The 13,494-nt window shown below is 40.9% G+C and overlaps 1 protein-coding gene across 1 annotated transcript in view; it reads right to left on the reverse strand.

Annotated features, from left to right (window-relative positions):
• The window catches only part of NEU1 (neuraminidase 1), a 28,822-nt gene that overhangs the window by 12,748 nt on the left and 2,580 nt on the right, over nt 1-13,494 (reverse strand). Inside the window, exon 2 of the mRNA XM_034421478.3 lies at nt 2,762-2,954. Within this exon, the coding sequence (XP_034277369.2) occupies nt 2,762-2,954 (193 nt within the window). The remainder of the gene's footprint in view (nt 1-2,761; nt 2,955-13,494) is intronic.

Below are 13,494 nucleotides of genomic sequence, written 5' to 3' on the forward strand. Positions count from 1 at the left end.
GTGCTCACCTCCGTTTCAAAGCCGAAGAGCCAGCACTGTCTGAAGATGTTTCAGTGGTCATGTGACCGGCATGACTAAATGCCAAAGGTGCATGAAACGCTGTTACCTTCCCACCAAAAGCGGTCCCTATTTTTCTACTTGCATTTTTTACGTGCTTTCAAACTCTTAGGTTGGCAGAAGCTGGGACAAGTAACGGGAGCTCACTCCGTTACGCGGCACTAGGGATTCGAACCGCTGAACTGCCGACCTTTCTGATTGACAAGCTCAGCGTCTTAGCCACTGAGCCATATTTATGGTTATTAGGAGCTACCCTGAGTTTTACGATATACAGGTGGTCCTTGACTTACAATAATTCGTTTAATGACCAAAGTTACGTCACTGTGAAAAAAAAACAACCTATGACTTTTTCACATGACCATTACAGCATCCCCAGGGTCATGTGATGAAAATTCAAACACTTGGCAACTGGCATGTATTTATGACGGTTGCAGTGTCCCCGGGTTACGTGATCGCCTTTTGTGACGTTCTGACGAGCACAATCAAATGGGGAAGCCAGATTCACTTAACAAGCATATTACTACCTTAAGAACTGCATTGATTCAATTAACAACTGTGGCAAGAAAGGTAAAATGAGGCAAAACTCACTTAGCAACTGTCTCGCTTGGCAACAGAAATTTTAGGCTCAATTGTGGCTGTAAGTTGAGGACTTACCTATAAGCAGGGTGGCTAAAAATCAATGATTTTTATCAAAAAAATCTGATTTTTTTTTATTTAAATCGATTTTTTGATTTAAATTGGATTTTTTTTATTTTTATTGAATTTATTTTAATAAAAAACTTTTGGGGTAAAAATCTATCGTAAGATAGTTTTCTATTTAAGATATATAAATAATTTAGTTTATTCAGCATGAAATGGAGCTTAGTTATGTAGCATGAGGCTGTATATTCTGCAACACTGGGACTATCGGTGAGTCAACAGTGGGTCAAAGGAGAAGCAGAGATGACAGTTGCTCTTTAAAAATTATGATTTAAATTGAGTTGATTTAAATCAAGCCTTTTTACTAATGATTTAAATCAAATCCACCCTGCCTATAAGGTGGGCAGCCATATAAATATCTTAAATAGGCAAAATCCTTTGTGGTGGGAAGATAAAAACCTCTCCCCTGCTCTGTGAAATGTTGTAACCAAACAGTGTCATACTTTTGTTCAGCTTGTTTTAAGTGGGGTTTAAGGTATGCAAACCACAGAGCTTTGAGGATGTCCATTTCCATCCAGTCTCTTCATCACTTGACTTATACAGATAATCCTCGACTTACAACTGATGTCAGGGTTCCAAGTAACACCCCACCAACAGAAATGAAACTCTAAAGCAGGCATTCCCCTCAAAATTCCAGTTTATTAGAGACATCATATTGGCATATCTGGAAAAACCCGAATCTGAAAGGCCTCCGGGTTTTCCCCACCCAAAAGAAAATCCAAGTCTCTTCCCCTGCACCCACATGTCTGTCACATGGTCCAATCAATTCACTGTCCCAACTGGAGATGTTACCCAGTCACACCTCTCCAGGTGCAGGCTGAACGTCCTTGACTCCCAGGGAAAGGAATGTTGTTTTTACTATACATCTCACCCTGTCTCCATCCAACCCCCATCCCATTTCCCACAGCATGCCCATCCACCGAGTGTGGCAGTCCTGAAGATCCAAAGTAAAAGATGGCCTCCAGGTCTAACAATTGATTCACTTAATAACAGTGGCAAGAAAGGTGGTAAAGTTACAATTTACAGTTACGATCTTTGCAACATCCCCAGGATCATGTGATCAAAATTCAGACGCTTGGCCAATGGTTCATATTTATGAGTGTTGCTGTGTCCCAAGGTCATATGATCCCCATTTGTGACAAGCAAAGTCCATGGGAAAGTCAGATTCACTTAACGACCAGGTCACTAGCTTACCAACTGCCAGTAAACCACTTAACAACTGTGGCAAGAAAGGTCGTAAAATGGTGCCAAGCTCACTTAACTGTCTCATTTAGCAACAGAAATGTTATGGCTCAACCATGGCCGTATGTTGAGGACCACCTGTAAAAAGCAGAGGGTTGGACTAGAAGACCTCTGAGTTCCCTTACAGCCCTGTGATTCTGGATGAATTCAGCAATCATCCCCAAGAATTAGAGCTCTAGTTTCTCCTCTTCAGGCATCTACCGATAGCAGTAGAGCAGTGATGGTTAACTTTTTGGTGCCGAGTGCCCAATGCACACGCGCGTGCCTGAATCCCCAAAATGTAATGCCAGCCCCCCCGTGCATGCGCGTGCATCCCCATGCATGCGCGTGCATCCCCCATGCATGCACCTCCCTGCACATGCGCCCCTGGCACCCTATTTTGGTTTCCAGGTTGGTGCAGGTGGCTTTCCAGGCCCAAAATGGGGCAAGGGGAGGCCTCGCGCACCCCCTGCAACCCCGTTTATTTTCCAGGTTGGTGCAGGCGGCTTTCCAGGGCCAAAATGGCACAGCGCGAGGCCCCCCTGTGCCCCATTTTGGGCCTGAAAAGCCTCCTGCACCCCTCTGTGCATGTGCCCTGCCCCCCGTGCATGCGCGACTGAGACCCGAAGACCAGCAACGTCTGGCGGGCCCGCAGAGAGGGCTCCGCGTGCCACCTGTGGCACGCGTGCCATTGGTTCATCATCACGGCCCTAGAGACTTCTGCCCGTGAGACAGAAACCACCGTCCACTCCCATCCCTCGTGCTTCTTAAGCCACAGACAAACCTTTGTCTACTGATCTGCGAAGGGCTATGAATTTAGCTCCACTGTCAGAAGCAGAAGTCTTCCTGGCTTCCGAAAAGGCCAGAAGGGTGCCGTAAGGTGTCGCTGTGATGAGAGGGATCCTGAACGTGTTTACCTCCCCGATTGCGCCGCCACTGACCCAGAGCAATTGCTCCATGACGATACGAGGTTTCACCTGCCGAGACAAAACCAGGGAAGTCCATCAGGCCTTGGCTGCAAGGAAGCAATGGAGAAACCATAAGCATATCTGTTATCTGTAAAGTTTGGTCTCCGCATGGACCCCTGTGCTTTTTTTCTTTATGCCAGGATGAGATAGAAATGTGCGTGTTCCTGAGATTCATAATCCCCACAGAAAGTGCTAACTTCCTGTCTGAAGAGAGAACCAGGGTTGGGCCAATGATTGTTTTTCAATCAAACTTGGTTAAGCAGATGCAAAAGAGACCGAAGTTCTCCTTTATCTTTAACAGAAGGATTTGTACCAAATTAAGTCTGTTTGCCTTTGGACCCAAATCCTGAAACACAATAAAAATAAGTGAGAAACAATCTAGACAGCATTCTAAAAAGCAGAGACATCACCCTGCCAACAAAAGTGCGTATAGTCAAGGTTACGGTTTTCCCAGTTGCAATGTATGGCTGTGAAAGTTGGACCATAAGGAAGGCTGAGCGCCAAAGAATTGAGGCCTTTGAACTATGGTGCTAGAGAAGATTCCTGCGAGTCCCTGGGACTGCAAGACGATCAAACCGTTCAGTCCTAGAGGAGATCAACCCTGACTGCTCTTTAAAAGACCAGATCCTGAAGATGAAACTCAAATACTTTGGCCACCTAATGAGAAGGAAGAACTCACCGGAGAAGAGCCTAATGCTGGGAAAGATTGAGGGCAAAAAAAGAAGGGGACGACAGAGAACGAGGTGGCTGGATGCTGTCACTGAAGCAGTCGGCCTGAGCTTAAATGGACTTTGGAGGATGGTAAAGGATAGGAAGGCCTGAAGGAACGTTGTCCATGGGGTCTCGATGGGTCGGACATGACTTCGCAACTAAAAACAATAAAGCTAACACTCTTCCAACTGCACAGCTGTACTGAGGTTGAATGCAATGAGACTTCCTTAAATGAGTGAACAAATGGGATAGAAACTGAAGAGAGAACTAGTTGTCAGCAGCTTGAAATTTAGGAAACAACTTCACTCAAAAAATGTGCAAGAAAGTAACAACTTAACCACAAGGCATAAAAAGGAAAAAAAAACATTTTCAATAAATGTGATTTCAGTTACAATAGTCAAATGTAATACAAACTAAGAACAAGAAAAGAAAGAGAAAATGCAAAGGTCGGAAAAAAAAGAGAAAAAACTAAGCACAGAAAATAGAAAAAAAGAAATGCAAAAATATAGTTAAGAGAAAGAAAATATATAAAAGTTTACTTCCAACCTACATCATAACAAAATATAAAATATTTTTGTAACCCTTCATCGTCTTTTAGTTCTTTAGTTCATCTATGTTTTAGCTACAGACAAATCCATAAGGCTGTTCTAGCAGAAAATCCAAAAAGGGTAGCCAGAAGTAGCAAAATATCTTAATTTAAACTTGATCAAAGAAACCAATGTTATATTGTTTGATTTTGTTTGATTTCTTTTCTTGATTCTTGTCACAAGATTCTAAAAAATAAAATTAAATAAATTAACAGGCCTCTTTTGTAAATCTAATACAAAAAAAATATTCAGGTCACTCTTTCAGGTAAAATAAAATAGACTTTATTGTCATTTTTTTACTGTGAGCACACTGGCCCACATTAAAAATGAAATTCTGTTGCCTACTTTCAAGAGAAAGAATATATCTGCCCAAAACACCTACATAACACACATATACACATGCTATGTACATACATGAAGATATATCTGCACCCATACATATATATACATACATATATTAATCACTGTCCATTTTGAATACATAGCGGAAACTTGAGAGTTCGCGAGATCGATGCTATATGGAACAAAACTGTGACTGAATTTTGGTTTATTATTTGTATTTCTCCTTGGATTTTTAAAGTATCAACCAGTTTCTTTTATATGTACAGTGAGACATCCTCTTTCATGTCACTCTTGTAATTATTTGCAGATCCACTTTCAATGCCATTTCTGTCTTTTCAAATAAAACACGTTCCTCATTTGCCGGGTTCTTTTGTAACATCTTTTGGGCACAGTCTAGCCCAGTGGTGAAATGTAAAATTTGTTACTACCGGTTCTGTGGGTGTGGCTTGATGGGGGGGGCGTAATATGACTGAGTAGGCGTGGCCAACGGTGTTTTTTTTTTACTTTTAAAACCATTTTTTCTACCACCTCTTCAGCTGAAGCGGTTGTAAAAAAAATGCTTTTAAAAGCCTCTGACGATCCCAGCTGACTTGCTTGATCGGCGAGGCTTTTTTTCCTTTTAAAAACATTTTTCTATAACCTCTTCAGTCAAAGAGGTTGTAAAAAAATGCTTTTAAAAGCCTCTGATGATCCCAGTTGAGCCGCGCGATCATCAGAGGCTTTTTTTTTTACTTTTAAAAGCATTTTTTTAGCCAAAGAGGTTGTAGAAAAAATGCTTTTAAAAATTTAAAAAAAAGACTCTGATGATTGCGCGGCTCAGCTGGGCATGGGAGGGGCAGGGATTTTTGTTCCCGGTTCTCCGAACCACCCGCCTCCATCGCTACCGGATCGGGTGATCCAGTCCGAACAGGGAGCATTTCACCCCTGGTCTACCCATAGAAACAAACTTTGATACTGACATTACTAACTTCTGATTCCATTTCTCCACATATCCTTTGGTATTTTCAATGTTAAAATGGTTTGTGTCATTTCATATTCTCAATTAATTAGCTGTGTATTTTTAGGTAAAATCTCAAAAAGTAGTTAACAAGCAATTTCTAAACATGATTAGAAAAGGAAGTTTACGAATATAGTGGCTTTTAAAAGGCACTGACTGTGGTTGTGAACAAGATAATTATTTCCATTATCTCCCAGTGCTCAAAACCCCAGTGGGAACCACTGCCTTGTGGTCTCTTTGAAAGTAACAACTGTTCAGAGTTCATGTGGGCGATCTCCTATCCTCTCCTGGTCCAGAAAAATTCTGAAGAGCTGGTTTACTCATCAGCTTTTCATTACAGGTAGTCCTCGACTTACAACAGTTCATTTAGTGACCATTCAAAGTTGGAAAAAGTGACTTATGACTGTTTTTCACAGTTACAACCTTTGAAGCAGCCCCATGATCATGTGATCAAAATTAAGATGCTTGGCAATTGGTTCATATTTATGACCGTTGCTGTGTCTCAAGATTCCCTTTTGCAACCTTCTGACAAGCAAAGTCCATGGGGAAACCAGATTCACTTAACAACCATGTCGCTAACTTAACAATTATGATGACTCACTTAACAACCGGGGCAAGAAAGGTCATAAAATGGGGCAAAACTCACTTAACAAATGTCTCACTTAACGATGGAAATTTTGGACTCAATTGTGGTCGTAAGTCGAAGACTACCTGCACTGATCACCGTCGTTGGCTCTGCTTTTCAGTCTGCCAAAAATCCCCATCAGAACTAAGCATATTTAGAAGTCACAAATAAAAAGAAAAAAAAAACAGAAACAGTATACATAACAAAGCAAATTTAATACTTTGATAATAGTGCAGAAACGATAAGTATCAAATAGCTTTTCATTGAAAGTATTATATAAAAATAGAAATATTTGGATTTTTGTGAAGATGAAAAATTATATGGGGGTTTGAGGGGTTCAGGTTTTATAAAAAGGGGATTTTGATGGGATTATATTCTGTGGAAGTCAGGGGGGGAGGGTTGGGGGGGTTTGGGAGGGTTAGGGGGGTTTGGGAGGGTTAGGTTGGGGAGTTTGGGGTGGGTTGGGGGGAAAAATGGGGTGAAAATGTAATTGTAAAACTTTTGCAATAAAAAAAAAAGAACTAAGCATATTTAGAAGTCACAAATGAAAAGAAAAAAAAACAGAAATACTCAAGGTAATGGAACAGTATACATAACAAAGCAAATTTAATACTTTGATAATAGTGCAGAAACGATAACATTTCAGATTTCATAAAAAATAAGGGGAGGAGGAATCAAACGCTGAGCTCCGTGGAGGAAAAGCGTGATATGGAATATTATCAACCCGACAAAACCTTCAAACAAATTTCCATTGCTTCTTACGTATCCTTGACATTTCCTGTTAATTGCCAGGCGCATGTGATCAGAAGTGAAGATGAATCATTTTGCAAACAGCAGAATATTTCTTGACTCCTACAGACTCACAATCACATCAAACCTCATCTAGTACTAACATAAGTTGGGAGTTAAAAATATAGGGGATTTGTATATACACCTCCCCCCATATACAAATATTAAGTATGGTTTTTCAAAAGTAAACTGGGGCATACATTAAGAGGCCTCTCAGGATAATATTATGCCCTCCAAAGTTTTAAGGGTAGCCAGCAGCCCCTCCAAAATAATTATCGGTTTATAACTGTTATTGTTAATAGACTTGACTTCCAAGAGTGGTGATATTCAACTTTTTTTACTACCTGTCCTGTGGGCGTGGCTTGGTGGGTGTGGTGTGGCTTGGTGGGCGTGGCAGGGAAAGGATACTGCAAAATCTCCATTCGCACCCACTCCAGGAGAAGGATACTGCAAAATCTCCATTCCCACCCTACTCCAGGAGAAACATACTGCAAAATCTTCATTCCCACCCTACTCCAGGGGAAGGATGCTGCAAAATCCCCATTCCCTTCCCACTCCTGGGGGAAGAATGTTGTAAAATCTCCATTTCCACCCCACTCTGGGGCCAACCAGAGGTGGTATTTGCCGGTTCTACGAACTACTCAAAATTTCTGCTACTGGTTCTCCAGAACCTGTCAGAACCTGCTGAATAGCACCCCTGACTTCCAAACCAGTTGCTTAATGACTAAAGATACAATGGACTAAAAAAAAAGTTTCATGACCCCTCCTTATGACTACCGTACTGTCCCTGCAGTCATATGATCACCTTCCGGGCACTAGGCAACTGGCTCGCATTTACAACGGGTTGTAGAATCCTGAGGTAATGTAATTTTATTTTGTGTTTTTGGTGGTGGTGGTGGTGTTGTCATTTTCTGGCAAAAAACACCCATTGGATAAACTGGATTTGGATTTATGACCGTATAATCTGCATCAAAGCCACGATATCTGATTTAATGACCACTGTAAAAATGACTCTGGTCATGTGGTGACTTGACTTACAAACAGGGTGGATAAAAATCAATGATTTTTTTTAAAAAAATCAAAAAAATCAGATTTTTTCATTTAAATCGGATTTTTTTTATTTAAATCGGATTTTTTTTGATTTTTATCGAATTTATTTTAATAAAAAACTTTTGGGGTAAAAATATCGTAAGATAGTTTTCTATTTAAGATACATAATTTAGTTTATTCAGCATGAAATGGAGCTGAGTTATGTAGCATGAGGCTGTATATTCTGCAACACTGGGACTATCGGTGAGTCAACAGTGGGTCAAAGGAGTAGCAGAGATGACAGTTGCTCTTTAAAAATTATGATTTAAATCGAGTTGATTTAAATCAAGCCTTTTTACTAGTGATTTAAATCATGATTTAAATTGTGATTTAAATCAACTCGATTTAAATCAAATCCACCCTGCTTACAAATGCAACAACTTACGACCAAAATGCCAGGCTCAACTTGAGGACTTCCTCTACAGCTATTTTTTCCCCCTGTGCCTCCTATTTTCCCCACACAATCCTGTCAGGTGAGTATGTGTGGCAGACCAAAGTCACCAGTCATTTTCATGCATAGAACTAGAACTCACAGTCTCCTGGTTTTCTAGGTCAAACCACGGAACTAAACTGGCCCTTTTAATATTTTAGCCTAGCTTACATCTTGAATTGCAACCCTAGACACCCCCCAATCAAAGATCAGAGGCAGCCCTCTGCCTTAAAACTGTTACACGTAACACGCCGACTCGGCGCACCTACGTAACATCCCTCCTGCGCAAGCTGCACTGGCTCCCGGTGGTCTTCCGGGTGCGATTCAAGGTGTTGGTCACCTTTAAAGTGCTCCATGGCCTAGGACCGGGATATATACAAGACCGCCTTCTGCCATCAACAACCTCCCACCGGCCGATACGCTCCCACATAGAGGGGCTCCTCAGGGTGCCGTCGGCCAAACAATGCCGACTGGTGACACCCAGGGGGCGAGACTTCTCTGTGGGGGCACCAGCCCTCTGGAATGAGCTGCCCCTAGAGCTTCATCTTAGCCCCGACCTGCGTACTTTTCGCCGTGCCCTTAAGACCCTTCTGTTCCAGCACGCCGGACTGGCCCAATATGAATTTTAAATGGGTGTATGTGTGTTTTTAAATTGGGCGCCAATTTTATATATTCAATTTTAATTGGTTTTAAATTTTATAAATCTATGTGTTTTTAATATGGCTGTACACCGCCCTGAGTCCTTCGGGAGAAGGGCAGTATAGAAATCTAATAAACTTTCAAACTATAACTTAATAAAATCAGGGTTTAACAAATGAGGGTGATTCATGTAGTTGTAAAGTTAAACCTAAACAAATTATATCTTGGATTAACACAATGCAGGAATCCTATCTTTTTTTCCTTATCATCTAGGCCAGGGGTCTCCAACCTTGGCAACTTTAAGCCTGAAGGATTTCAATTCCCAGAATTCTGGAAGTTGAAGTCCACCAGGCTTAAAGTTGCCAAGATTGGAGACCCCTGATCTAGGCTGAGATCACCCTCCCTTAGGCACAGAAGTTGGCTGGGGGACTTTTAAGCTAATTCTCCTCTCCTCAGCAAGATAAAAATCTGATAACATTATTTTAAATTGTCCTTGAAGAGTACTACACCCATAGCCAAAGAAGCCCTACTATCAGCTGATAATCAGACTCCTTCTCAAAGCATCCATGCAAGATCTTCGCGCAAAATCAATTTTGGGGTGGTGTTATTTTTCCCCCCCATCCGTTCAATCACGTCCGATTCTCAGGGACTGCCTAGAGACAAAATCCCTGCAGTTTTCTTGGCAAGGTTTTTTTAGAAGCTGCTTGCCATTGCTTCTTTTCTAGGGCTGAGAGGAGGAATTGGCCCAAGGTATCCTACTGGCTTCATGTCCAAGGCAGACTAGAACTCATAATCTCCCAGTTTTTAGCCTGATGCCTTAACCAATGGTGAAATCTAAAATTTGTTACTACCGGTTCTGTGGGCGTGGCTTGGTGGGGGGGGTGTAATGTGACTGGGTGGGCATGGCCAATTTTTTTTTTTTACTTTTTGAAGCATTTTTTCTGCAACCTCTTCGGCGAAGAGGTTGTAAAAAAAATGCTTTCAAAAGGCTCTGACGAGCCTAGCTGAGTTGCCTGATTGGCAGAGGCTTTTTTAAAAAGCCTCTGCTGATCAGGCAATTCAGCTGGGATGGTCAGAGGCATTTAAAAGAAAAAAAGGGTTTTTTTTCTTTTAAAAGCCTTTGACGATCCCAGCTGAGTCACTCGATCATCAGAGGCTTTTTAAAAAAAAATTTAAAAGCATTTTTTCGGCCGAAGAGGTTGTAGAAAAAATGCTTTTAAAAGTAAAAAAAAAAGCCTCTGATGATTGCTCAGCTGGGCATTGGGGGTGGGGGGGGCAGGGATTTTTGCTACCGGTTCGCCGAACCACCCGCCTCCATCGCTACTGGATCGGGTGATCCGGTCTGAACCGGGAGCATTTCACCCCTGCACTGCACCAAACTGATTCTATTTTGGTGTTAGTGGGTTCCCCCTTCTTCTCCCATTAAGAGGTTTTAGTGTACAAATACCACATATTACAGTGTCTCATTGATACAATCAGGGCTGAGATCTACCAAGTCCCCACTGATATTTTTAAGCCATGGTAGTTTCTGTTGTTTTATTTATTTATTTATTTAATTAAATTTATATACCGCCCTACTCCTGAAGGACTCAGGGCAGTGAACAGCCAAAAGATAAAATACACATAGTACAAACATTAAAAAAACCATTTAAAAATACATTAAATACTTTGGCCCAAAACAAATTTAAAACACCCCAATTTATAAAACAAATTTAAAAGCAATTAAAAGGGAAGTTAAGCCAGCCCAGCCTGCTGGAATAAGAATGTTTTGAGGGCACGGCGGAAAGTGTGCAAATCCGGGATCCTCCATATCTCTGGGGGGAGCTCGTTTCCCTAACCCTAACCTTTCCTTTAGACTGTAAGCCTCACTATTCAAAATTATTCTATCTTTGGAAGTGGGAGAGCAAAGTTATTTCTAGGCTCTTCTCCTTAACTTCATCCTGTATTAAAACTGTGATAGCAGGAAGCACATTCTGGTTTCTTCATAGACAAACCAAGACTTAACAAAGAGACAGTGAAAAATATCCCGGTCTATTTTTCTGCCCACCCAAGAATGGGAAACATGCAGCTTAGTAGTGCAGCTGTCAAGGGCAAAAGGTACAGAGACCAGAGCACAGGGCAAAAAGGAGCTTAGCAAAGAGTGAAAAATGTGAAGGGGAAATAAACAAACCGAACAGAAGTTGCTAGGCTCAGCACAGAAAAGAATGTAAATTTGTTTTGTAAGAGAAACTGCTTATACATCTAGATCTGGTTAAGTCAAAAAGGCATCTGTCACACAGACATTATGTATAAGTAGTCCTCGACATACGATCATAATTGAGCCCCAAATTTCTGTTGCTAACTGAGACAGATATTGAATTTTGGCCCATTTTACGAATGTTCTGGTCATTGTTGTTAAGTGAACCAGTGCAGTTGTTAAGCTAGTAACAGGGTTATTAAGTGAATCTGGCTTCCCCATTGACTTTGCTTGTCAGAAGGCAGCAAAGGGCACTCATATGACCCCAGGGACACTGCAACCGTCATAAATATGAGTCAGTTGCCAAGCGGCTGAATTTTGATCACGTGACAACGGGGATGCTGCAGTGATTGTGTGAGAAATAGTCATAGGTCACTTTTTTCAGTGCCATGGTAACTTCGAATGGTCACTAAACAAACTGTTGTAAGTCGAGGATTACCTGTATACGAGCAATCTTGCTAATTACAGATAGTCCTTGACTTAATTGAGCCTCAACTTACCATAATTGAGAATGTGAATGCAAGACACTTCAAACGCTTGTAAATTCAAGACGGTTACTGAGCACTCAAATTTCGGTCACGTGACTGCAGGGAGTGGGGCAACTGGTTGTCTGAATTTCAGAACCAGGTTGTAAGTTGGGGGGGACGGACGGACCATTGTAACTTTGAACAGTTGCTAAGAGCCTTGGTAGTACAGTGGTCTAAGGCACCCTGTTATTAAGCTGGTTATTAAGACCATCTGCCTGCAATTACTGCAGGTTCGAATCTCGCCAAGGCTCAAGGTTGACTCAGCCTTCCATCCTTTCTAAGGTAGGTAAATTGAGGACCTAGTTGTGGGGGCAATAAGCTGACTTTGTATAAATATACAAAAAGGATGAAGGCTATTGCTGAGCACATTGTAAGCCGCCCTGAGTCTCCGGAGAAGGGAGGCATATAAATCAAATTAAAAAAAAAATAAAAATGGTTTTACGGAAACCATTTTCACGGAATTGTGCAGTCTGAGATAGTTAATAAATAGTTCAATTTCCTAGAATAGCCATGCTGAGCCTGGTGTCATCTAGATGGGTTGGAACTGTAGTGCTCATAATTTATTTATTTACTGAATTGATTTGCCGATGAAACGTTGCTTTACAAACCTTAACCCTAACAATTCAGAGCACTACGCTCGCTCCCACACAGGGCTCAGAAGCTGCCAGTTTAAGAACTTCCTAAAACTGTCCTCTGATATGTAAACCCTAATTATGCCCAATCAGAGTAGGATAGCTCAATAGACAAGCACAAGCAAACAAAATCTCCCTCAATAACATTTGAAGTCATTCTCTTTACTAATCCTATCATTTACAGTAGCCCCAGGGGAGAGAGTTGTCTTAAGCCTACGTTAGCAATATATATATATCATTATTATGTAAAGTCACTGGTAGGATTTTAGCTGAGGTTTTAAAGGACCTTGCAGAGTGCTCTGTAAAGATTTTTAGAAGATTTTAAGCTGGGATTTTAACCAGGATTTTAAATATTTTAACCAATTTATTTACAATGACGTGGGAAAACACCCGAGATTTTAATTTTTTGCATTATTATGTAATTATATATATATAATTACAAATTATTCTAAAAATACGAGTTCCAGGTATATTAGTAAAGATATATATATATCAAATTTATATTTCGCTGATAAAGAAATAAAGGGAGACTAGTATAGATCTATTTCAAGCTATTTAGCTCTCATCAGTTAGCCACACCCTTACTTGGATTCGAACTTTATTTCTTTATCAGCGAAATATAAATTTGGTATAAAATGGTTTGTCGTGAACACGAGTGCTTGAGGGCTCCTGGATTGGAGCTGAAAGGCGAAAGGGATGCAGTATGCTCCCTCCCACATGCTGGGGTAGACCAGGTGCCTCGACAGAAAAACACTTTATACATACATACATACATACATACATACATATCTCAAAAGGAATCTGGTAGCACATTTTCCTTAAGTGCAATTTATCTCAAATATAACTAATTTCAGTTCCCTTTATTTAACCGATTTATATCACTAACCGTTTTGAAATGGGACTCTGGGCAGCCAGCACCACTTAAAACAATAAAAACAATATTGT

Source organism: Pantherophis guttatus, chromosome 2 (assembly GCF_059756535.1).
Source record: "Pantherophis guttatus breed Tessera chromosome 2, ASM5975653v1, whole genome shotgun sequence".
In the NCBI taxonomy this organism is placed as follows: Eukaryota; Metazoa; Chordata; class Lepidosauria; order Squamata; family Colubridae; genus Pantherophis; species Pantherophis guttatus.